Below are 26,832 nucleotides of genomic sequence, written 5' to 3'. Positions count from 1 at the left end.
AGTTTTGATCTCCATTGTTTCCTGTAGACTGGAGAGCTGTACCTGTTGTACATATCTTTGTGTGGAACATTACGAGTCAGCAGAGCCAGTCAAAGAAAAGGGCAGGAATCACAGGCCTTATCAGGCAATAGGGGAATGCAAGTTAAAGCTGAAATACAGTTTGGCAAACAGACACACTTTCAGTAAGTTGTGATAGTCTAAGTGTTCTTAATGCTTTTTGGTGTTCTGGAAACATCAGAGTATATTTAATGAAGCCTCAAATTTTCATCCTGTCTTGGGATGAAAGCATTTTAAACTTCTTTTTCCATGTTCAACAGTAGTTCTAAAGATTGCTTAGCTTAAACTGAGAGAGTTTTCTCTCTGGCACATATTCTTTCATATAGTGGATCCTGTGGTAACAATGCTGACAATACACAGCTTTTTTTAAAGTATAAACAGTGTTGTCTGTTGCTGAGTAAAAGCACATTCTTATACATTATTATTCAGTTCCCTCTATTAATGGCAAGAAAAAATAATCCTCCTCTTTCCCATCTCCAAATTTAGTTTTGTTGCTAATGTAATTGTTTTCCAATGGTTGTCTCTCTGGTGCTGCATCGAAAAAGAATAGGAGAGGTTCTACTTACAGGTCTGATGCTTAAGAAGGGGGTAAAGACTACGGTAATACATGGTGATAAAACACTTGTGCTCTATTGTCATCCCTCTGAATTTTATTTTTGTTTGTCACCCTCAAAAGTAAAAAGAAAGGAACATTGCAGAAAAGAGCGCCTGGAACGTGTGCTGCCTAAGATGAGGATAGATACCTTTACATGAAGTGTAAGCATATCACAGAAGGTGAGAAGTATTTTGCAGGAGGAATCAAGAGCTGCAGAGCTAGACAGAGGATGTGGAAGGGGATGGACAAGTAATACTAGAGCTGTGCAGAGCTTTGGAGGTATGGATGAGGCTTTAAATTTATGATCAGGGAGCAAGAAAAATAATTTAGTTGCTATATTCTAGATTTTGGAGGAATACTAGTAAAGGTTTTGAAAGGAAACATGTAAGAGCTGGAAGGTAATCATTCTAATGGGATAATGAGTAGGAAAAGAACTTGCATTAGGAATTTTGAAGAAAATGGTGTAGAAGAGCAGTGCATGAAAATTTCCCTTGGATGGAGTGAACAGGTTCTTCTCTTGATATCTACCGTATTAGGAAGGACTTAAAATAGTTGTGGGGAATTTTGGACTTCAATTATGGTATTAAGGGATCTGTCTTCTTACCTTTTTCCTAAAATAAGTTGAAAGAAAGGTTTCTGTAAGTCTGAAATGCCCTTTTTTACTTCTAATAGTCAAGTTCAGGATTTTCTTGTATGAATTCTATCACATATATTGTCTTGCATTTTGTAGGCTTTTTTCTTTCTGTCTGTGATCCAGAATCTCTCAAGGAATTATCTAGTCATTCTTCTTTCCCCCCCTCTTCAATATAAACTAAAAATGCCCTCCAAGCCTCCAGATCAATAACATATTTTAAGGATATTTATGTAGTCCTTTCTGACACACTAAATCATACAGTCTGCTTACATGTGTGAATTCCTCATTACAGTTGCATACCAGGCTTGATACAGGTCTTGCTTTGTTTCTTGGTGACAGAAATATCCTATACACCTTGCAGGAATGGAATTCTCATTAAATGAGTGAAAATGCACTGCAGAGGTGTGGCTTGAGATGTCATCTCTATATATACTGTCAATATAATCTTTCAGAAGTCATTTTATGGAGATGCAGCTTACACTGGCAAAAAGCACTTCCGAATGCTATTGTTTAATATGTGGGAAATGTTTAGGAAGCGTATAATGTTGAAGCACATAGGAGAGAGCTGAAAGCAGGACTTCTTGATGCAATCTAGACTGGTCTAACTGTGCTTTAATAGCAGTAACTTCAATTCTATATATAGACCGTCAAGCTTGAGTGCTCTAGAAAAATTATCTCTGCGTTGGAGGGCATATTTTATCAAGTGTAAGAGAAGTGCAGGGCTGGAAAGGACCTTGAGAATACACTTTGAGCCATCATCTCTTGTGGCTGTATCTAGTATGCCTGTGTTGGTCCTGTAATCTGATTAATGTTGCAGCTTCTATAGACAGAATGTTTTTTTGTTTTCTAGGTTTTGGGTGGTTTTTTTAATGTCTAAACTTACTTTTCTTTGTATATCAAGCCATTTATGTTCTCAGAGATTAGGCAGATTCCTGGTAGTGGTCTGAATAAAAGCAAGACTTCAAATGGAATAAATAGGACTATCTGTTTTATCTTAAAAAGGCAAAAAGAAGAAGAAAAAAAAGGCTTGTTCAGTAACCATCCTGGAAAACTGTTTCTACCTCTGAGATCCTGAGATGGCTTAGAGAAGGTGCTGGACCCTGAGATTCCAGAGGTGTTTTCAGGAGCATGGAGAGTTTAAACCAAAAAACCTTAATGTCACTATGTAAAAAAATTATGTTTAAATTCACGGGAAGAACCAGTACTTTCAGGTTGAAGAAAATGGTATCTAGTAAACACATGTTATCAGAGTCTTCAGCTTCAAATACTATACTTTGTTACCCATTACCTTTTTTTCTGCCTTTGGGGTGGTAATTTTCCACAGTGAATCTGACAGCCCAGTCAAAACAATTCATAAGGCCAATGATGAAAAGTACTCTTTATTTTTTCTGGTGTAAATAATCTTTGTCATTCCTCATCTGTCCTGATTTCCTCCTCTTGTTTCTTTCCTCTGAGTGTTTTGTTGTTTGTTTGTTTGTCTTTTAATGCTCCTTGATGTATATAAACTCTCTAACTCACAGTGTGGCTTCTGTTCATTAAGAAGCACAACAACAGTATAGTCTAAATATGGCTTATGAAATTGAGCTCCTGGATATGAAAAACGTGAATATTACAGGTTTTGCACAAGTATTAACTTATTAATAAATAATACCTATCCATAGTATGGCTATAGAATAGTAAACTGGAGAAAGTGGCTCCTGGCTTGTGTGTCATTTCATTTCCTACCCCAGCAGTGCAGCTTGCATGAAGTTTGGGTGTGCAGGAAACGTCCCTTCTCTTTCTTTCCAGATGGCAGAGCACCTCAGTGAGAGAGATGTTGAAGAGCCCAAGTCAACATGGTTGAAGAAACATGGCAAGCTGAGCAAGACCCAGTGCAGCAGGATATGCATGTAGACTGCCAGGGATTTAATGGGCATATTCCTTCTGCCTGCTGGGAAGTTCAGGATAAAATTTTGCCAGACCATAATGTTTACATTCCTCTATTATTTTAAGGAACTGTTCTGGATGGCTACCTTAATGTAGGCTTCAACATGCATCTAGGTAGTGAACAGAAACTTACTATTGCTTTCCATATAATACAGAAAAGAGGAAAGTAAAATAATATCTGTTGTTTGGGGTTATATAACAAAAAAAAAAATTTAATTAGTTCTTAACTCATTAAACAGGGTACTAACAGAGCTCAGAGCTTCTGTGGTGTCTTCAATGATTTCTATCCAATGTCCTATGTTTAAAATATTTTATGTTATCTACCTCTAAAGACACTTCATTACTGTTGAATAGTGGTACTAATGGTTCTTCAGCTGCCCCTTTGTAATAGAGGTGTCCTCATCTTATACTTTTGAAAGCTATTCCTAATTTAGCTAGTTGTAAAATAAAAAGCATATACATGTATATGTGATGGAATTTTTACATTTTATGCATTTGAAACAGCTTGAGAATTTTTCAAGTCCTTTGTAGGGAGTGAGAATGATGTGGAAAAAAAATCCTCTTGCTTCAGCAAGGCTATTGTTTAAGTTCATTTTTACATGCTTCATCTGTTGAGTGACTATGAAACTTCAGCAGTTTTAAAACAGAATACTGTTTGAGGAATCTGTCCTCTTCACTCTGCCATCAAATTCCTGTAAATACTGGTTACTTACTGTGCATAAGCTTTTGAGAAATATTCATTATTGGGCAGGGAATACTTAGAAAATTATTACACCTCCCTAATTCCTCCCCTCAAAAAAATTATACTTCTGTAGAAGGAAGATATTTACCAGCGTTGGCTTTAGAGCAGCTTTAGCTGCATTCTTCCAACAAACTAATAAGTCAGATGAATAGTTCTGGTCTCATCTTTTCTGCTTTTTCCATTTAAATATCAATTCAGGAAAACACAGCATGTGAATAATATTTTTTTTGCCTAAGTTAAGTATGCTAGTTCCATTCTCTTTTAGATAAATACTTAGGTATTCAAATGGGCATTTCTGTACCTGAATTTAATTAGTGTCTCATTACTTCTATTGTTAAAGAAAGGTAAGATTCCACATTGGATTTTTAAATGCAAAAATATATTATTGTCTCTGTGGAAAACTGCTGGATTGGCATGACTACAGAATGAAGTTCTTTTCTAAATGATAACTAGTTGAGCTTAGGGAACTGGTGCAACATTTCACAGGCAACTATTTTATTGCAACCTAATTCTGATCTCATGGTGTTACTCAAGACTTGCAGTTCACAAAAGTATTTTCACTCTGAGGGACAAGCATTGGTCTCTGTGTGGTGCCGTTTGTTCCAGACCTCACGTTACTTATCCCCATTGCGCTTTTGTTTGAGTTCCAATGACCTGACTTTCCTGAAAGGTAATTCAGACACTCTAATAAAGAGAAAAAATCACCTCCATGAGTGTGTTAAAAGTACTTAAAGGTAATTTACTATATTTCAGGTCCACCTAGATGCATTTCACATAAAGGGTAAATTTTAACAGTGAATATAGTTGCTTTATGTGCAGCAGGTGGAATTCTGTAGTTTCTAATGTAATAGTTACTGTCCTAAGTTTGACTAGAAGGTTGGTATGCTAAACTTTAGGTTCCACAGTGTGCTTTGGGCATGCATATAAGGTGATATGGTAGTAACCAGTGTTCTCTATGTCCAAACCCTAACAGGTTGCACATTAACTTAGCACTTGGGCAGGTTTTGTACTAACAGTTCTCAAGTCTCTCGGCCTTGGCTGAACTTGTGGCAAAAAGTCAGAACGATGACTGAAAGCTTGTTATATTTCAAGCAATTAGAGGGGATGGATCTGAATAAGAAGCAGTGCCTGGCCCTCCTCCCTTCTGTACTCTTTCAAAGCTCTGGTGGGGCAGCAGCTACTTCATACTGTTCAGAGGGGAGACCTTCACGAGGGGAGCACTGGCCGTGAAGACTTGTTTTGACTCCCTGAACTCCTCCTTTATGATTTTTTTGTTAAGTCATGTAGGACGGAAGGAAGACATTTAATCCCAACTCTAGTCACCTGAGAGTTAAGTCTAGTCTAAACCTGTCATCCCGTTTAAATCTCGTAGGTGGGACCTAACTGCATTCTGGAAATACCTCGTGCTCTGTTACTGTTTTGTGCCAAGGCAAGGTACTTCCAGAATGAGCTTTCTGTGAGACATGTATATTTTACATGGCTAGAATTAGGTCAAATGAATTTTGCTGTAGTTATTTTTAGTCTTTGTTCACACGTGTGGAGGAGGATCAGACCATATATGAAGGAGAACTATCATAGTCAATGCATATGCGGTTTTGCATTGGTATGCGAAAAGCAAGGATGGCTATGTTATGAATTTTTGTTAGTATATTTGATCTGAAAAAGCCATGCAGAAATTCTTGGGTTTTCTGAGCATTTGCTTTGAGCTGTTTTTTTCCTTTGTTTCAGGTTGCTTCCACATTGCTTGGGAGTCCCATTGATTTGTTAGTGCCACCTCTAATATTAAACATCAATGTGTCTGCAGGTTCTGTGCAGCTATGGACTGGCAGGATAGTAAGTGCCTTTCACCTCCCACCAAGATTTGTTGGAAAGTCGAGGAAAGGCCGTTGATGCCTATTACTTCATTACCAACAAGGCTCAGCTGGACACTGGAGTTACCAATTTTAAAATCTGGGGAGAATGCTTGGAATCAAATGAAGGTTTTTGGCTTTTATGGTCCAAATTATTATTATTATTACTTTTTCTTTCAGCACTAGCAGCAGCCCCAGACTTTAGTTGAGGACTGACGAATAAATGAAGCTATTTTCCAGAACTAGAGTAATTTCACACCTTATTTCCCATTTCACCAGTTTTTATTTTTTGTCCCTGAATATGATCTATAAGGCTGAAATCATACTATGTAGGGGAAAACAGACAATCTCAACAGTATAGATGTAAAATCATAAACCTGAGACTTGAAACCAGCCTGCTGTATAAGAAAACAGATGCCATGCAATAAATTAATACTAACCTGAATAATAAACAAGATGTATTGTTAAAGGTCTTTAATGCAAAGAAAGTGATTTCAGACTTTCATATGCTTGTTTTCTGTCTTTAAGTGAGGCCCTTGCATGTGTTTTCTTTATTGTTCTCTTTTGCACACGTTTGAGCTTTGTTGGGTTGAGAACTCGGTCTCTGGTTGGACAGTGGTGATTAACTTACACTAAATAGGCAGCAGTAATGTGATTTGAGAATGAAAAGGATTCATTTCTTTTAAATGAGGGGAAAAAAACCCAAGGTTGAGGGAAATAGTTTACATAATCTGTAAACTAGTTAAGGAGCTGAATATTTATGCAGGTTGAAATTGAAGCTTAGTTGCCCTCTAGGGGTTTTACATTAATACAGCATATGCTAGCTTTTGGGTGAGTTTTTTTCTTTCAGAATAGAGGTGAGAGAAGTCTTTGGAAAAACTTACATACTGACAAATCTGTGATGGTGGAGGCATGTGTACATCTGCATTCAGTGAGTAAAGCGCAGAATGTTCAGAAACTAGAAAATGGAGGAAAGATTTTTAGCCGGATTATGTTCTTGTAATTTCAGTGTACTCACAGTCATCCAGTCATAGCACTGAGAGGTCCCAACTAGGGAAGATCATTATGAAGAAGCCAGGATATATACCCCAAAGAGCTTTCAGTCCTAAGTGAACATGTAAGACAAAAGGTTACACAAGGATGTGATGGTGCTGCTGAGAAGGCCGCAGTAAGGGCAGCATTGAGACCCTCAGTCAGTGTCTGCTCGTGTCCCAGCCACTGGACGCTGCTTTGGGTTCTCAGTGGCCTCAGCTGCTGCTTCGAGCCTTGTTTATGGATCCTGTGACTGAACTTGGTAGAAATGAATTTTGTCTCTTCCTTTAGGAAGCAGTTGACAAAAAACTGTGCAGTTCTTATTTGTTTGGCTAACATATGATACTTCATAGGAAGTGTCCTCATGCCGTGGGAAGAAGTATGACTAAAATGTCTTCTAAACTAAAGCCACAGATATATTTCTCCTTGTCTAAACTTTTAATGTCTCCTTTGCCAATGGTTTTGTAGCACATGCATTGCTAGTATTTGTTTGAAGAACTGCCAAACAAGTTCTTTAAAGTGCAGTTGTTTTTCTAAATACAGAAACCACATTTATTTGATTGGTTTTGGTTAGTGTGTTTTTTCTTTTTGTTTTTTAAACAGTGTTGAGACTTGTCACTGTATTACTCTAAAATCTTTTTGCATCAGAAATAAGATACTTGCAGCAGGCAGAATAGATTCATTTAAACAAGCACCTCATGCCAAACTTCAGTATAAGGGTGCATACAGCTTAAGGAACACAGTGTAGTTGACTGTCAGAAGTTAGAGCACTGTCTCTGAGGCTTTATTATACCAAACTTGAGTCTGGATTTGTGCCAGTAGAGTCTATGGTGTTATAGAGATTTCTGTGCCATTTGTCCATTAAGCTTTACACTAAAGAACAGGTCCTCTTTTTTGAGGGACCTTCATAGCTGACAGAGAGTTCCTGGTGCATTTTGTTTCGCTTTGTGGATTTGTCAAAGACTTGTTTGCAGATCCTCTGTCTGCAAGTATTTCATTTTACTGTATTCAAAATTATAACCTTTGCTGTGGAGAAATGGCCCCATCTCTTAATTTTTCTACAGAATTAGGTTTGTTATTGTACACGCATGATGCTTTAGCCTGATACTGTTTGGTTCCAACAGCTGGTAGCACCACTGAAGCATCTGCTTGGTTGTATCAGCTGTGTGCTTGGGCACAACATCACAGCTTCAGCCCAGTGCTTCCTTGTCAAAACCAGTGACTCTGTCAGCAGAGCTCTACGTCATCGGTTCTGCCTTCTGCTCTCTCATACTTGACGTCCATGCCCAATCTACCTGGGCAGTAAATGATTCCTGAGAGCTGTGCATCAGACCAAAAGACATGGTAGGTCAGAGGAGAAGGTGGGCTGGTTGTTTTCAGGATTTTTCTTCCCCCCCCTTCCATGAGCAGTTTCCCTCTGTGAGTAGGAGCACATGAGCCAATTGCTGCCTTTGTGCAAGCTTTTGCTCCAGAACAGAACTGCTCTGTAAGAAAGGCTGTAATAAGCTGCCGATCTCACGTTGTTCTGAATAGCCTTGGCCTCATCTGTTCAGTTTAATGTCTCTGAAAAGTTTGAAGAAAATTTGTGTTACTAGCTCAGGGAGGGTGTGTGGCACAGGGGAGTTCCTGATCAAGGGGAGCTTTGGAATCGCCCTGTTCCTGCAGGGCAGCGTGTCGTGCTCACAGCTCGTGGAGAGTTTTCCAGGACCTGAACAACATAATGACTTGTAGTGCTTTGTCATTTGAAAAAACGTTTGTGCAACAGTTTCAAAGATACAGGAAGGATATGGGGACTGTATTATTTGCTATCTGGTATTCAGTCCTTTTTAAGTACTGGGTTATCACAGTCATTTATTTAAAACATTTTACAGAAGATGGAAGATAGATGTTACACAGTCAATACCAGATTTCCAGATTTTGCTAAGCTTTGGTAATGTGCTTTCTTGTAATGTCATTAAAACTCATCTCTTCAAAATCATCAAATGAATGAAGTCTGAAATTCTGAGTGCCTACACAGTCAATGATACACTTCCTTTTGAAAAAGTAATTTTACACATTATATCACACTGTGGCCACCATTGCAAAGGGTCAAGATACTCTTCAGTATACAGTTCAGAATATAGGCACAGCACTTGCTGAAGGGTAGGAATTTTTTGACAGAAAGAAAGAGACTGTACATATACTGCAAACTAAGGTATGTACATGGTAACCTGTTTTGTAGATGTTGGAATGATGGTTGGGAAGGAATATAGGCTGAATTGTTACCTGTAAGGGAAAGTCGCTTCCTCGTTTAAAAGAGCATAATTGCACTGATCTTTAATATTGTCTCCTTTGTTGGAGTGCCCAGAAAGCCTGAAATTTTGACCCTGTCCTGTATGCCCCATCCTACCCCCACCCTCCAGCTGGAACTCTGCAATCAGTTTCACTTTTGCCTAGAGGATACCTTGTTTCATTCAGAGGAGGGAAGAATAATAATAATAATAATAATAATGCACCTTCGGTTTTGGAATATTGAGTTAAAAGCATACTTTTGTAAATACAGTAAATGGGAACCGAGCAGGGGAAAAATATCCCCAGAACAGTGTGCTGGTGTTGCGGTGGAATAGCAATTGCTTCTTCAGGCTTTACGTAAACGACCTGCTCTATCTCCACCCTGTGGCAGAAGGACATCACTGCTATTTCTGCCACTCGCTGAATCTCTTTTATAAATAGATTTTTTTAATTTTTTTTTTTAACTTTGGAGTTCAGCTGAGGAGTCAATCACTATGGGACAGAGGGAGGGGGATGTTGTTTCTTTTAATCATCTGTTATGCTAACTTCTCAGCTGTCCCCGAGTGGCTCCACAGCTCCCGGAGGAGGTGGGAGGAGAAGCAGCAGCAAGGCTGCTCGGCGCAGCTCAACTTGAATGCACTTGTTTATATAGAAGCAGGCAGTGACAGACAGTAGCCATGGGGGAACTTGCATTTGTTCCAGTTCTGCCTCTTCCAGCGCCTGGTATGGTAACACTTAATGTCAGGGATACTTACTGCAGGGTGGGAGGAAAATTACATCAAGTCAATCTTAAAGGAAGCAGTTGTTTAAAAACAGTGCAGTTTAAGTAGGTGGCTGTGCTTGTTGAGCGTGCTTTACTTGGAGCCTTACGTAGAAGGCAGTGCTTGTACATGACAAGAACATTCCTAAAGCAAGTGTCTCTACTGGACAAATCATGATTTAACCAAGCAAACTGTTTAACAGCAATGTGTTTACTTTGCTTAAAAATATATATATATATATATATATATATATTTGTAATTTCAATGGGAAAAAAAGGAGATCTGCTTTTCTTGACAGATGTGCCTGAATAACCTAGCAGGCTGTAGTTTTTAGCACTTAAATTTGCCTTGCCTGACGAAGTATAGTCATTGCAGAGCCTTCTGCATGCTAGTTGTGCCCTTGCTGTTTCTCCACTGTCTTCTGAGGACATAAACCCTCTTCTTTGCACTGCTGTGCTCTGGGTGTCTTGCTTAGTCAGAGGCAGGAGGACTTGGCTTTTAGCTCTTAAAGAGCTGCATCACTGCAGCTTCATAAATGTAACAGTGTACTAGATTTCTGTGTGTTTGGGATAAAATACACGTGTTTGTGTGTGTATATACGCACATGTATAGATACATGTGTATACACACACATACAAAAAATACTGAAAAATTTGGAAGTCCAGGATGGGAGATCAGATCAGGTCAAGCTTGTGCCCACTACAGTAAAGCGAACAAACAGATGTTTCTCTGCATCGTCTGTGCCAAAGCTTCATTTGCTGTTGAAGACCAAGTTCTATAGAAATTCTAGTGACTAAGGCATATTACTAATAAATTCTGTCTACCACAGCATTTTGTCAGTATTCAGCAATAGTCTGGGAAGTACTATCTGGCATGAAGGTGGATGTCTTTTACACATCATCTTTTCTGGCTCTGTGATTACTTAGGAAAACATTTTCCCTAGTAAATTTTCGTGTGTGCATTCAGGATTCCTATCAAACTGAAAACTTGCTTTAATCTTTTCACCCCTCACCTTACCTTAAAAGTAATTTTGATCAGATCTCATGTGTGCAGTACTGATATGGAAAAGTAGAATGATGAGAGCTGACCTGTCCTCGTCCAAGTGGCAGAACTCAGAGCTGCTGAAAATACTGTGTGATGGCATGTGTATATTTTTTTCAGAACTCTGTCTTTTAACGCTAATTACTTTAATCTGGCATACTTTTGTTATCTGTTTTAAGTATTTGTGTATTTTTTTGTTAGTTGTACTGACTAGGTAGACTTGAATTACTGTGTTTGGCTGTGTTCCTCAGGTTTTTTTTTTTTGGTTCGTTGGTTTGATTTGTTTTTAAACAATACAGTTTTTCTCATTCTTAAACTTGCTGCTTTTCAGTTTCACTGTCTCCTAGTGCTCATTATGAAATTAGGAAGAAAAGGTCCAACAATTTGCTGTGGACAAGTGTGGGTTAATTGGGACGGACAGAACGATTATACTTTCCTGCTGTTGCTTGGGGTTTCTGGAGATACCTTTGACAAACATCCACAATTCTCAGTCCGAATGGGAGCAAATTTTAGGTTGGATAGTGAATCTGGGGAGAGAGGTTCCCGCAGTACAAGTCTCTGCATCATGTGGGAATGGCATCGTGTCTTCATCATTTATGGCTCTCTTGGATTTGTCATTCCTTTATGCTAGGTTCTTAAAACCCTTGTTTTTGTCATCAGAAAGTTGGTCTTTAATGATTGTTGGATTTGAAAACAACAGAAACCCTGTTAATGTTTGTGTAACAAAATGTAGATCAGCAGCTGAGCGATGATTCTGGTTTGAATTAAGTGCTGGAGAATCACTATGAGCCCTACAGGTGTCTTCATCATGGGTGTGGTATTGTGGTTTCTAAAAAAAAAATTCAACAAACAACACCAACAAACAAAACACAATACATTTTTGGTCACTTTTGAAACAGAAAATTTAAATAAGCCATAGATTTTCTATGTTCATTTGGAAAGCACCTTTTAAGTCTTGATTACAGAAGAGAAATGCTCTTGCCAGGTGTGAGCAGTTAACCAAAACCAGAAACCTATAATATCTATGTGTTTAAGAGATGGAAATTTTGAAGTCTGATGCTTCTAAGTGAAGGTGAATAGTATTTACAGAGCAAGTAACTGGATTGTTCTGGGGAAAAAAATAAAAATAAAAATCCAATCAAACAAAAACCACAAACAAACAAATAACCCAACAAAACCCAACCCCCAAGCATTTCATTTCTGGTCTGGTCAGAGTGCCGTCACTCCACACTGCTGTGGCCTATTGTGCATCCAGCCAAGGGACACTTTGAGGCCACTTAATTTTTGCAGCAGGGTTTTGAAAACTTGCTAATGAAAGAGACATTCATAGTATGACACAAATAAGCACAACTGCAGTAGCTGTGACTCCAGCAGGACTTTAGCAAGCTGGGGCAGATAAATGTTGAAGGAATTCAGGTTAGTGTATGTGTTTTTGGTATTGGCGTGGTTTTGATCTATTCATTCCTCCTCTTCTCAGGGAGGCTTGTCAGTTTAGATCCCCTGGGCGAGTGATCATATGGGTTTTGAAAGGCATGTGAGAACTTCATGCTTCAAGGTATAAGCCAAGCTTACAGATAGGGGTTAGGAAGAGGCTTCACTTCAGAAAATGTTTTTCAATAATGAAGACTTTCTGGCACCTTTTTCTGAGGCAGCTCTTACTGGCTGCTGAGAAGGATGGTATACAGGACAAGTGGGCCCTTTGTCTGATGCAGTGTGTTGTTTTCTCATCTCTAACTATAAGTGTCCCCTAAAGCAAAGTCTTCACATTTGTTTCTAGGATATTGATAACACAAATTCTTTGCTCCAAGGCAATGTGTTTAGAGAAACAATTTATAGTTGTTTTGGGAAATATTCTGCCTCTACCGATCACAGTTGGGCTGTTTGCTTTCCTGATGATTCTCTCCTGCTGTACATTCACCTCTCAGTCACAAGATGAGTGACTTCTCAGCATTTCATAGATGCAATAGTCTACTGGAGGATCCTCTGCATTGTGTATTTTAAGACAAAGCTGGTTTTCCGTACTGGGAGTGTCCTCGAAAAGACTGAGCGGGAGGACAGATCTTTAACATGGTGAATATCCCTTCCCTAAGACTCCTGGATTCCTGGAATCATCTGCCCCAGGACAGATTCCTCCAGCAGTATGTTGGAGCTACAAAAGCTGAAATGGAGCAGCTTTTTGGGGGGGGGTGGTGATAAGCAGGAAAAAGGAAGGTATGTCATTATTTTTATGTTATGGCAAACGAATATTTGTGGAGACAAAGTATTTGATCTGGTAACAGAGGTTCACGTGAAAGAATCAAGGTTATTTTATGTCAATTTTCTCTTTGCCCTATATAAGATGCATTTAATTATTTCATGCTATCTTCCTCTATTCAAATTAATCTGTCTTATATATATTGTTGCTCGAATTAGAATAATTCTTTAATCAGCTGTGTTATGCATGCCATAGTAGACCAGAATAGGAAAGCTACTCCTGGCATACTGACGATGCCTGTATTTTATTTGTTATTGTAATTTAAAAGTAAAATCAGAAATATTGATTTCTACTTGACTGGAGAGATGATTTAGTTTGAATATCAGACTGATCTTAATCAGGTGAGAATTAATTGAGTTGGAGGTATTAGATATTCAGTGATGTTAACTGAACCATGATCAATCTACAGAGAAGCTTTCTTTTATACTGTGTTGGAAATATCAAATAGCTCGTACTCTACAATGTAAAACAATCTTTTCGTGTTCATCCTACTACTTCCTCTGGCTCATTTAATGCACCAGTAATCTGTTCTCTGCATACTGAGCAATCTTCAAAGTAACAAGCTAATAAATCACGATTTAATATAAAATTAAAAGCATAATAACTTCACCATAAAATGTTGCTGATTATGTTTTGTATCATTTTAATGTTTTTGTACCCATTTTACAAACATAGATTTTAAAATCTTGTCCTTGCTTACATGTTACAGGGAACTGTTTCCTCCTCCTTCCACCATTGCCCCCCAGATCCCCATTGTTACTTGCGCATCTTTTCTGCACCCAGTGGTAGCGCTCAAGGAATGACCCTAATGTTGGACAAAACTATTTGCTTTTTTGTATAAAGGAAAAAGCCTGTCCCAGGTATAGAACATAAACCTGGTCTGGATCATGATATGAGTTGGGTTTTTTTTTTTAAATTTTAAGAGTGTGATAGCAGTATCATAAGTGTTGAGAAAATATAAATGGTGAGATAACACCTCTGTAGGACTTTCTCTTAAGTAGGAAAATTGTAAAGTCTTTAAATAAACTAGAGCCAGACCTGAGAGGATCAATTTATGTTGATAATGGACAATATTTCATTTATGTTGTGTACAAGAACATCTGCAAAATACTTACATAATTATGATTGATGAAACTACAGTTCTAATATTATATGAACTGCACAGCTCTTTGCATTGAGTCAGTATGAAAGTGCCATGTATTGTTATAATCTGAATCTGCAAAAAATGAACTTTCAGAAATGGCCTTCCTGCTACATACAGTTCATACACTGAAAATAATAGTGAGGATCTCTTGACATTCTTACATATCAACACAGTTTCAATGCAGCTGGCTGGCTGGAGATAACCCCAAACACGTTTTCTTCTTCTCATTCTTTGGACATGGAAAGACTTTCAAATTTGCAGAAAGAATAAGTTAAGTATCTAACATTTTAAAATATTTAAGGTACATACACACACAAAAAAACCCACAATCAAACCAAAACCCAAACAACTTTAAAAAAATCCCCTACAAATATAATCAGCTTGCTGATTGACCCCCTTCAGTAAATCACAAAATAATAAGAAATTTATAGTTAATGCTTGGGACAAGGTGTTGCAGTTTTTTTAATAAAACTTTTCCTTTACATAGATGTAACTGAAACTTTGACAGCCCAACACACCCATTTTGCTATTGCATTTTGAACGCAGCACAGTGAAGAGACCAACCTGCCGCTCCTTGAGGCTGGAGGGGTGTTGCAGGCTACATGAAGAACACCTCTATCTTAAATATGGTACTTTCTTTTTGGTGTCCCCTGTTTGTAGTTTCGCAGACACTGAGATTAAGAATGTTAATGGTGTGGAAGAAAATCTTTATGCAGCAGAGCTGTGGCTCTGTGTTAATGCCAGATGTTGGTTTGTTTGTCTCTTTTAGTCAAAATCTGACAAGTGTTTATTTTCATCATATGGGAGCAAATATTTCTTGAACCTGTGAATATGTTCTGAGATTAAAATGGGCAGTACCTTGGCTTTTTATTTCTTTTTTTTTTTTTTTTTAATTAAGAAGTGTATGTATCAGGACACCTGTTGGTGGACCCCCACCATCTTTCTTGTAACTAACTTTCTGATAATGCAGCTGATCATTTAAAATTTGAAAATCAGCACTTCACTGTGATGATTGTTGCATGTGCCTCTCTGACTGCTTGGACAGGCGGGGAAATCATTTATCCACCCTTTATTCTGAGGTAAGCAAACTGTTACCCAGTTGCACTTTTGTTTCCACCTGCTTCCCATATTATCTTTTATAATAGTGAAGTTATAAAACAGAGTTGGGTGAAAATTCTATTAAAAATATTCTTCTTAGATACTAACTATTTTTCAGCAAAGATTTATGTGGACTGTAAATAGCTTTGTAAACTAAGTTCTTTACTGTGTCTAATTCTAGCTAATTATCAAAAAAACTTAATAAGAGTGCTCTGTAACTTAAAGCACTTCTCAATCGACCATCAAATATACTAAGAGTCAGATCTTGCAAAATAATTCTTGATACCTCCAACATTGTTTGTATAAGTCTACATCTGAATGGAATTATACAAAGACTTGGAATAGGATTTTTATAAAAAGAAAACCACAGATGTCCAGACAGCTTTAGAAAGAATTTCAGGTGGCTTTTAAAAGCTCGCTCTTCCATTTTTCTGCAACCTTATTTGTGCAGCTGTTTTCCTCCTTCTCCATGTCCTGCTTTCTCAAGTAGGCAAGTCGAGACAGGGAGACCCAGTGAATGCTGCTTATGGATCCTGGGCAGCTGGAGATCTGGAGGTGCCGGGGACCAAACTCAGCAGCTTCCCTGAGCTGCTCCCTGCTGAAGAGTCCGGCCATGGAAGGGCTCACTCATCACTGACCGTGGCCACAAAGCCCTTGTGTCTCTCCCTGAAAATCCTAGGAGCTGAGTGGTCTTCCCATTGTAGGCATGTATGTGCTAGAGTGCCATTGTAGACAGGTGAGGACTGGCAAAACTGAATTGCTCTGTATTCAAACATGTGTTTTCAGCTTTTGTTCAGTTGAAAGCAGACCTTCGTCCCGGCAAGGATGCCATTTGGCCTTACGTATGTTGCTTTAGAGAAGGTACTAAATTGCAAGCTTGCCTTAGCAGTCACAATCTATCTGGCTATAATGGCCGAAAAGTAATGAGACATTTTCAGAACTGTGCCCAAAACTCATTTTGGACTTGCCTTACAACAGAAGCACAAGGCTTTTTTTCTGAGAGAGAGAGAGATGAAGAAGATGAAATCTGGCCTCGAATCAGTGATGAACTGTTCAGTGAACTATTTCTGAGCTGTAGCCTCCAGATAAGCCATTCGTTCTGTGTGCGTCCCCTTAGACGCAGCCTATGGCACCGAGAGGAGCCTGTGGGGCCAACCTATGTCAGATATGATGTCATGAGGAATAACTGCGGCAGGTGAAAGGGGGTGGGGGGTCCACAGCCGGTTTCCGTGGTAACTGGTAGGCACCTGCAGCTCGTTGACGCAGTTCTGGATCTGCCCTTATCTGTGCATTCAGTGATGCACACGCGCGCCTGTCCTGGCAAAGCCTCATCACGGTTCATTTTATGCAGGACAAGGCTTTATCCCCTTTCTAACAAGGCATTTTCACTCCTGTTGTGTTGAGCTCTGTCCCTTTTTTTATTTAGCTGGTATTTGTAAATATTGGGGACAACTTTTATTGTTTGTTTGAAACGTTTTTTTTCCGTTGTGTTACAGTCTACAATGAATTTGCAGACTGGCCCAAATTTACATCTAGTTTTGCTACTGCCTGGGGGTCTGTTTTGGTAGCTCGCTTCTTACAAGGGGGAAGATGATGTTATGTCGGTGCACTGATTTGTAAAGTCATGGAAAACCACTTGCTACAGTTGTAAAGGTTGGATGATGCACAAGATTTCTAAAAAGCTCAATTCTGCTCTGAAAGAGTAATTAATTGTTCTTTGTATCATATGTAGTCTATGAGGAAAGAGGTTCCTTTTAGTGTGAGAGCAGGTTCCCTCACATTCTGATTACCGCTTTTAGCTGCTGAGGTGTTAAACTACGATAGATTTGTAATCAGATCCTTTGTATCCACTCCTGTTGTGGTATCTTGCTGCAATGCACCCTGAGGCTTTGGCCTATGACACAGATTTTGCTTGAGCGAGGAATGAGCGGTGATTGGTTTTTTGTTTGAGATTATATCTGGAACTATTGTGCGCTATTTGTGAGGCTATTCTTCAAACCAGTAGTTTTAGCAATCTTTGTGGTGCTCAACATTGAGATGTTTTGTTTCATGAAAGAGTTGTGAGCAAGACAGAGCATAATTAAAAATAACATTCTCTAGACTCCTATAAGGTTTCTGCTAAACATTTTTAGCTAAGCCTGCCTTGCACCACACTCCTTAGGTGGCTGCCAAAGGGATTTTAAAGGGCTGGAAGTAAGAGGAGAGAGGACTAATCAAGTTTTGTGCGCTTATATGAGGATGCCCAATATGCTTTAACCTGCTCCTGTTTTCCCCTTTGTTGTTTAGCATCAGCAATGCTAAAGCTGGATAGCTGGAAGCGGTTTTATCACTTAGCAGCAGTGCCTGGCCAGGTGCCGCAGATGGGGCCTTTGGAAGGCAGGGAGTGCTGGCAATTGCAGCGCAGGTCTTGTTCACTGGGACATCACGCCTTGAACCAATCAAGACTGGTGAGCTAACAAGTGAGAGGGACCTCCTGTTGTCTTCAGTGGTTTTTTTTACTTCACAGCTTCCAGAAGGAATGATTACTACAAAAGAGAAAAACAAAACAAACAGCACAGCACTTAAGAAAGTGCCTGTAGAGAGTAGAAATCAAACTGATCACCAGACAAACCATAAGCTCTCAAAGGCTTCTAATGTTTTTCCCAGACAAAATAAAAACGGACATTTTTAGAAATGTGATAATAGGTATGATTTTTCTGAGATGCTGATGTAGGGACATTGAATGTAAACAGTCCAGGAAAGAAAAGAAGAAACATCAGATCACTTTCAAAAGCCAAAGAAACATGTTGATAACCTAATAACACATTTCTCATATTGTTCTGAGCTTACACCGCTTCATAAACTCTAGCTATCCAGAAGTATCCTCAAAGTTGTGCTTGTGAATTTGTGTGATTTTAGGTCTAAACTAAAACACATACCAGACAAAATCATAGAAATTAAGGATGGGTATGTCCCAACTAGTAATTAACCAGTTAATTTAAACCCATGTTTTGCCTACTTTCCTCTGGTACATTTTCAAGCAGCGTGTGGTGACATTACCAGTGTTTAACATTAGGTGCTGTGTTGAAGCACATTGTAAGTGTTCATCAATAATACGTTCAAAGTAGAGAAGACATTAGTTATTTGCAAAGTTTTGCAAAAATACATGTAAGTTTGGCAGTGTAAGGACAGTTTATGCTGTTATCAACACATTCAGCAAACAGTTATATTTTTTTCTAAGTTATTTTATTAAAAGTCTAATTAATGTAGTCATGGGCAAGCAGATTAGCCTCATGTAGGGGTTGCTTGCAGCTGTTGGGTCACTTTCAGCTTTAAGTCCTGTTAGTAGTGTCCAGGTTACTAGAAGGTGGATTTTGTTCCACTGAGGTCCGCGATTGCTTAATGTCCATTTGGGTGGCCGTCTGCTACACGCAAAGGGCAGGATTGCCCTTTTATAGGCACAACTCTCTCTTTTTTATTTAAGTTTTGATGTGATGGAAGTTAGATCGTCATACAGGATCAACAGTTACTTGGTAGGCAAATCTGAACCTTCAGCTAAATGTCTTGAAAACATAAAAGGACAGGTATGGGACTGCACTACAGTTGGTGCGTTTAACAGTCGTGCCCATGTCTTCACATGGTCAATAACTTGGAGATGTTTGAGTTGCTGGCTTGTTTTCCTGCATGACTTCAGATGTTGTATCGATACTGTGCTATTAAAGAATGGAGGTGATAAAACAATTGCTGCTTGTGTAAATATTACATATCTGATTGCTGTTTACAGAAAGTGGAAGATTCTAGTGTGAGTACACAAAGTACAGGGTTTTGGACAAAACAGAGTAAGAGCAATGCATTGAGCATATATATACGTATGATACTCATCTGTGCATCTACTGGATGTACGTAAAGATACTCAAGGTACATACACCTTGAGTATATAGATAATGTGATTTACCCTTTGTATGATGTAGCATCATTAAGTTTGGGTGTTACTGGGTTAGCTGTAGGTTTTGCTAGAGATGTTCCAGAATATAACAATTTCTTTGTGCCCTAGATTTGATGGATAGTAAATCACTTCCAGGAAAAGCTCAGACGAGGAGAAATGGCTGGAACTCTGGAAGGGGACACAGCACATCTGACTTCGTTCTTGACCTGGCCACCAGTTTAGCTTGGACAACTGGCTTTCTCTCTCTCTCTTTCTTTTTCCGCCTGTTCAACACAGATGGTTACTTACTCAGACCCCTTACAACAAAAGAGTCTGAAGTCTCCTGATAGGAATAACAGCTGATTCTTACCTAGTTTATTATTTAGTGAAATATCTATACAGGGTGCTAGTAACAATGGGACGTAACTTGAGTTACTCCCAGAGAAAAACCACACCCTTAACCATGCCTTTGCTTCTCCTCCAGCCCCCAGTGCTATTTCTTTTTCAGTATCTCAGTGACTTGTTTTTAAGTCTTGAGACTCTTAAGACTGATCGGATACTTTCACTTCATTGAGCAGATGCAAGATCGTTTCTCTTGGGAGGAGGCAGATTATTGTCTCTCCTCCATTTCATATTCTCTTGTTCTTAAATGCCAGAGATCATGATCCCAGAAACTTAGTGTTTTTCTGGGCAGTGCTCTTTATTAGCCATTTGGACTTTGAAGAAACTCCGTATTGAAGTGCTACAGGCCACTACACAACACAGAGAAGACACAGAGAAGACAGCTGTCCTTCTTGGAGCACTGTCGTGCCATGGAGAACAATGTGGCACTCCCGGCGGAGAAGCTGCTGGAGTTCCCCTTGCACTCCCAGGAGGGATTTTTGGAAGTGCCAGGAAGGAACCATGACCTTACAGTTTCTTATCTCCTGTCCCAAGGGAACCTTCACAGGAGTTGAATGCCGTGGCATTCGAGACAGTTGTTGCTGTCAGCGCTTCTGACCTCTTAATTTGTAGATGCAAATGTGCTTCAATAACGTCAAAAACTTCCATTGCAGAGGAAACGCGAACAGCGCTGGCTTACCTAATATTTCATGCTTCCTTTTGTTTTGCTGTGGTAGACCTAAGTAGTCAGTATGAAAAGCAAACACAAGAATCATGGATTCGCTGCAAGAATAACTTCAGAAATTTATTGATATTAGCAGCAGCAGTATGTGTGTGAACGTGTTATACGATAAGAGGGGAGAATCTCAATTAAAACCTTATTGCTAAGCAAGTGACAAAAACCTCACAAACAGTATGATACTCCAGGCCAAGTATGGTTATATTAATAATAATAAAAAAATCAGATCTGGTCTGTGAGGGGTTGGGTTTTTTATATAGAATAATATTCACCTAGGAAGATTTGTTTACCAGTGGTCATTTTTCTAACTTGAGTTTGCGGTTGGTTTGTTTGTTTTTCTGTTTTCCCAGCATTTACTAAATGCTGTCAAGAAACTGGACTTCTTATGGTGGTGAAGTGTCGGCAAGAGAACTCAGCGCTGAAAGACTGCCTGGTTGGCTAGTAAGTCCTTCATGAGTTTTTGCTGGGGTTTTTTTGTTGTTGTTGTTGCATGAACTCTACTAATCTAGAAATGAGTAGAAATCTTAAATCTTCTCAAAAAGGTTTTGCAAGATGAGTGAATTTGATGTATTTTCTGAAAATTGTATCTTCAGTTTATTAAAAAAAAAAAGTGCTGGTCAGGGCCTTAACCAACAAGATATTATCTCCTTAATGAGGCTGTCCTGTGGCTGTAAAGACTCTCTTCTTGACTGAAATGGTGAGGGATTGAGATTTTAAACCCAGATGACATGTAGTTCCTGAATTTACAAGGCTGAATTACATCAGTGGGGATGGGGCTGAGCAGTAGATGTGCCTTCATACCCTGTTCTTGTGGCAGGATAAGTTTGTTTTGATTTTGCTTCTTGAACTGTTTTTTTTTAAGATTTAGTCTTTGTCCTGAAAGCGTCCTGCTCTTGTGAACAGCAACGGCCGCAGCAGTGGGAAATGGGTAGATATTAGAGAGGTCAACTTGGTGCCCTGGGGGATTGAAACATCACTTTTGGGAGTCCTCATTTATCCCCAGGCCCAAGTGTGGGAGTCTTCAATTTCCCAGGATGAAGGTTGGGCATTTTTTGAGTTTGACTGGGAGGAGAAGGGAGTTGGTTTGTGTTTTGGTGGAACGTGTGTCCTGCCCTGTTAAACCCAAGATTAAGATTAAATGCCTTTAAACTAGTGACGGTTATTCTCAGGTATTTGAGAACTGATGTAAAAACATGTGCAGCCAGGCAAGACTTCAAACCTAACTGCAGTGAGAAATTGCTGGAGTTAATCAGTTTTACTTGTCTATATATATAGCCATGCATTAAACTTTGCCCACACCCCCCCCCTTTTTTTTTGTTAACAAAAAACGCAATGACACCAAAACCCAATACATACTACTGAAAAAAATGTTTAGTGTTTGAATAATTATACTTAAAATTAAAGTTATGAGAAAAATGAATTTAAGTTAATGATCAAGGGCCTACATGGTTATGGTTCAAGACATGCACTTGAATGTCTCCCCCATAGTTGCTTGGGCGCATAAAAAATTCGATTGTACTCCAGCAAATTCCCACACTGAGGAAGCTAAATGCACATAATAACAAATCATTTAGCTGAACTGAAATGCCAGCTGTTTTTTCCCTTTTTCTACCTTTCCTCTTCATGGCTTCACTGTAGTGGCTTGAATAGGATTACGCCTGCAGAGAGAGCAATAGCATGAGAGAATGCAGACCAACTTAATACTTAGAGTTGATGAAGATAACTTTAACCACTTATGTACTTTATTAAAAAAAAGGTATTTTATTATTGTAGCAGGCACATTTTCTTTGGTTGTGAAAGGAAGATCAGTTAAGAATATGATTCATGCAATATCTGTTCCATATTCCAAAATGAAAATCAGTATTATGTATTTGTCTATCTTGTAGCTATTCCGATCCATTATTCTACGAAGAATGCAAAACAGAATATTTGAAGCAAAGAGAAGAATACAGAGCAACTGGAATTAAGAAAAAAAGACAGAAGCTGACTTCAAATGTGTAGTTAAAACTTAGAATTAACTTTTCAGATTTTATATCCAATTTTGATTTGACTTGATTTAAACAGACTTAAATCATCTGTACCCCTCTGTGTGGAATTTAACCGAAATACACAAAATGAGATGAACGGAGAATAAAATAATCTCTGAATTTGAAAGTATTTTTTTTCATTTTCTGTAATTAAAGCTATCAAGCACGCTATCACAGTTTGCAAGAGAAGTTGCGAAGGTCCCTTCCTCTGAACCTGAGATTTCATTACCAATTTACAAATGACCTTTTGGAATTTAGAGCTTGTGTCTAGTTAAGTGTGACAGGCTACATAAAAACTTAAGGGGGAATAACTTAAGCTGTATTAATGGATCAGAAATTGAATATACTTTAAAGCTGGTCTGTTTGTCACCTGAAGCTGAGGGTGTATGGAGATATTCTTGATGCTCTTACTAGAAGAGAAGAGTGGCAAATGCAGAAGAGAAGAGCTGCTTGGACCAACTTGATTTATCTTTTTCATGAAAATGTTGAGTCATACAAGAGCCTGATAGTACTTCTGCCTACCCTGAGACTCATTTTCAGAATTGTCAGAAGAAATGGATGCCCTATGCCTGTGTGTGGTCCAGACTGACTGTTTTAGAGGAGAAAATTCATCTGATCTAGACCTTCCCTGTGGCTGGAGGAAGGCACATTGAAGGCAAAATCATGGAGAGCAGTATCCTCCCTGGCTTTTCTTTTTCAGAGTGAAGGATTGTAGAAGCTTCCACACTTCAGGAGTGCACTCGCAAAATTAGTACAGGTAGAGGTGAATCAGCAGCTCCACTAGGTATGTAAGACGCAGGTCTCTTCCTGCAGAAATGAAGTGTAAGCAAGTCCCTATGTAAAAAGGGGCGTACAAAGGATCTTTTGTATGCTGATATGTGAAGCTGCCTAATTGTTGAACTCTCAAATGCATGAAGGACTTCACTAGAGATAGCCCAAAATAGTAATATAAAGTTTTACTCACTTTTTTAAATTAAAACAATTCTTTATGAGTAAGGAAGGGCTGCACTTAGAACACTTACATGGTAACTGTAATGGCCTGATTTTACAAAGAAAAAAAGGTTTTTTACCTAAGTAGTAGGATTTGTTACTTTTCCCATCAGAACATGCAAAATTTGACTTACTTTAGTAGTGTTTCACCACAAAACCAGTACTGCTCTAAAGCTGTTCAGGTAGGAAATGCAAGTCAGACTTTCAGACACATGTATGTGAAATGCTGAAGTTCATGTTGCAGATGATTCCTTGCCATTTATTCTGTGCCATTCTATACACACTGTACGTGAAGGACTGGAACAACCCACTTCTGTGCCAATAACCAAGCTCTGCTGTCAAGCCTGGAATTGTACACACCGACTGACGCTGCCAGCCATGCGTTTCTCTGTACCTGCACTGTGGGGTGTGTAAGGAAGAACTGGGTTATTGGCAGCTCCTCCTTTGTTTAGCGTGGCACACACTTAGCACTGGGCTTTGCCCTTGGCTCTGGCATCAACTTCCTCTGTAATACACCCATGGCCTTAATTTGTTGTTTCCTAGTTTTGATTTGATTTCACACCTTTCACTTCAAGTCTTGTGCTGTATCCTGTATTTAATTGCATTTACATCTTGCATTTAAATTGTAAATGAAAGAATGAGTACTATGAAGTGACAAACTTGAACTAGGAACTAGGTTTTGTTTTCGTCTGGGCTGCAACCTCTCTTTCCTGTGCAGGTTAACAGTGAGCAGCCCCAGATTGGAATCAGCGTCAGAAAACATCAGTAGTATTGACAAAGCCCTCAGCTGTGCTTCAGCAGTGAACTGGCAGCTTTTTTATTTTAAATAGCACTTCTATTTTGTCAGAAGTTACTTGTGAATGACGAGAGCTTGGCCGTCTTCCCCGTCAGTCCTTCCACCTCCCAACGAAACACAACCCAGTACCTGCCCATGGTTGCTGCGAGGAGCTGGCAACAGGCAATCAGGAAGGGACCCAAGGTGGGTGCAGACACGCAGAACTTCGTCTGGCCATCTCCAGCTAAACCAGGCATTGCAACTCTAATTAAGGGTCTCTAGATGTTTCTTCATGTGTTGTTTTTCATTTTGAAATCAGTTCTGCAGGATTCTTAAACATTATTATTCTGAGTAGGAGTAGCGACCGGTGGAATTTATTTAGGTCTCTCTCCAGTGTTTTCAAGTTACCTTATTAATATAAAAAGCTTACCCAAGTGCAGAGGCAGGGACTAACTCAAGTATCAGTGCCTCTTTGTAGCACTTGGGAGAACCTGGCAAGCACCCAGGACACCTGCATTTTTCACTTGAGATTATGCTCTTTCGGTGTATTAAAGCTCTTTTCAAACTCCTGAGACAGGGCCCCTACAAATGTGGTATCTACAAGGAAGAAGGAAAAAGATATACACTTATTTAAATGTTTGCTTTTATAGAGTAAAACGAAAACTGGGAGGAGAGATGAGTGGTGGTTTGTAACTCAGAGGGTTTTCAAAGAGGAGCAGAACTACCTATGGCAGCAGTGAGACATTATCCCTTGAGCCAGAACTGTTCTGCCTCGCATCTAGTACAGCCACACCGCTCCTCAAGGAACTCCTGCAAGTAATTCCTGTGTTCTCTATTTACTCTGCTGGTCCAAAAATGGTCAAATACAGTTGAAATCTAAGTGTTCTATCTAGTTAAAAATCAGTTCAGCAATAGTAAGCACCTTGTTCTTTCTTTCATGTTTCTCCCCTAGCTCAAACATCCATACTCAAACACCATCACCTTACCACTTAGTTATTGGATCTTGATGTTTGACCCACTTTGTCTCTGCTGGACACTGATCTCAGTTAATATTTACTACAGAGAACTGTTGTTTGTTTGTTTGTTTAAGATATGGTTCAACTGCAGCTCAGTTAAAATCAGGGTTTACCTTTAGTGCTGATAATAAAAAAAAAGCAGAAGGGAAACACCTTACTGCTCTGCAACCCCTGTTCTTCACAGGCCCTGGCTGGAGATCAGAAGCAAATGCAGGCGAGTCGGTCCGGTGCCACAGCTTTGTACCACAGCTTCTCACTCTTCCTTTACCAGGCCACAGCATCACTGAAAATACAGGTGCCCAAGTGTAGGAGCCTCAGAGTCTAATCCAAGTTGGTTTTGAAATAGAATTAAATCTGCTTTACGTCACGGGTATAGTTCATATAATACTTAACCTGGGGCTGTGTTTGTTATATTACTTGGCGTGGGTGCTGTCTCGCTGTAACTCCAGCACGTGTCCAGTGCTGCTCTCGTCTTTTTCCAGCTGTAAAAATTGGACGAGGCGTCGCAGCTAATTTGGGAGTTTGCTTTCTTCAATATGGCCAGTTCACATAAAAGGAAAACTCAGCAGTTGTAAAGCAAATAAACTGGCAAGGAGACTTAAACACTTTTTTTAATCCACTCACTTCAAAATGAACACATTGGTGGAAGTTCATGTATGAGTCATTAGAAGGTTAGTCAGTCCAACTCTCCAAATATGTATTCATCCGTTTTCTATACACTCAAATATGCAAAGCAAACACCTCCTGCCCCAAAAGCTGTATTCTGTTTCTGTTAAATAGAATTAATGCTTTTGTGAGTTAAGAATTGTCAAATATGTGGATTGGGTGAAGTTTTTAAATGTTCAGTTTGCATCCAAGTGGTATTGTGTGTGTGTGTGTGTGTGTCATTTAACATACTTAAGGACTTTGGTCCTTATACATTTTTATGGTTTTAAATGACAAATGCATGTGTGTGTGCACAAAATGCCAGAACCCCTTATTATAGCTCCTCCTGCATGTAATTTGCCGTCACTGTGATGAAAAGCTTTCACTTCTAGAAATGGAAAAAGCACTGTAAGCCACCAGCGGCATGGATTTAAATGACTTTTCCAGCCCAAGTCCAAATTTGATTGTACTCTCCGGACCAACAGATGCTTCACAAGGCAGCTGCCTCCCAAGTGACTTCAGATCTGGGGATCTTCCTTGTCAGACGATACGGTTTGGCCACAGCGATGAGCGACTCGATTGGAAGCGCTGCCTACAGCAGCTCTCCCTGATCCTGCTCTTCTCTTGCAGGGATCGGTGCTGCTTCTGCCATCGCTCTTCACAAACGTCGCTGCCCCCTTCTCCTGCACGGGAAGCAGTGCAGGATATAAACCACGAGTTAAAGGAAAAGCCCAGAAATCCGCAGGCGCTGCACAGAGAAGCATCATTTTAAGCTTCCCTCTCACAGAGGACAGGCTGACCAGGAACCTTATGACACAAGTGGTCAAACACGCCAAAGCTTAGATAATTCAGGTTTCAACATCCAAGAGAATAACTGTCCCAGAATACACTGAAGCAGTCTATAGAGGATTCTTTTTCCTGAATGGAGGAGGGTGAACCTCAAACTTAAA

The 26,832-nt window shown here is 39.3% G+C and overlaps 1 protein-coding gene and 1 long non-coding RNA gene across 12 annotated transcripts in view; both read left to right on the top strand.

Annotated features, from left to right (window-relative positions):
* Positions 1 to 22,627, top strand: part of CMC1 (C-X9-C motif containing 1) — a 44,721-nt gene extending 22,094 nt beyond the window's left edge. For all 11 annotated transcript variants that reach the window (XM_080338907.1, XM_080338912.1, XM_080338914.1 and 8 more), the window contains 2 exons: positions 20,780 to 20,870; positions 22,316 to 22,627. In XM_080338907.1, the coding sequence (XP_080195033.1) occupies positions 20,780 to 20,870; positions 22,316 to 22,430 (206 nt within the window). In that variant the 3' untranslated portion in view covers positions 22,431 to 22,627. The remainder of the gene's footprint in view (positions 1 to 20,779; positions 20,871 to 22,315) is intronic.
* LOC308037259 lies at positions 5,854 to 9,712 on the top strand. Its single transcript, XR_013921773.1, has 3 exons — positions 5,854 to 5,933; positions 7,961 to 8,180; positions 9,661 to 9,712. It is a non-coding gene; the product is annotated as an uncharacterized lncRNA (long non-coding RNA).
* Positions 22,628 to 26,832: the final 4,205 nt, after the last annotated feature.

This window comes from Nesoenas mayeri (assembly GCF_963082525.1).
Source record: "Nesoenas mayeri genome assembly, chromosome: 2".
Lineage (NCBI taxonomy): Eukaryota > Metazoa > Chordata > Aves > Columbiformes > Columbidae > Nesoenas > Nesoenas mayeri.
The sequence above is the reverse complement of the archived record's forward strand: the minus strand, read 5'-3'. Positions and strand labels throughout refer to the sequence as shown.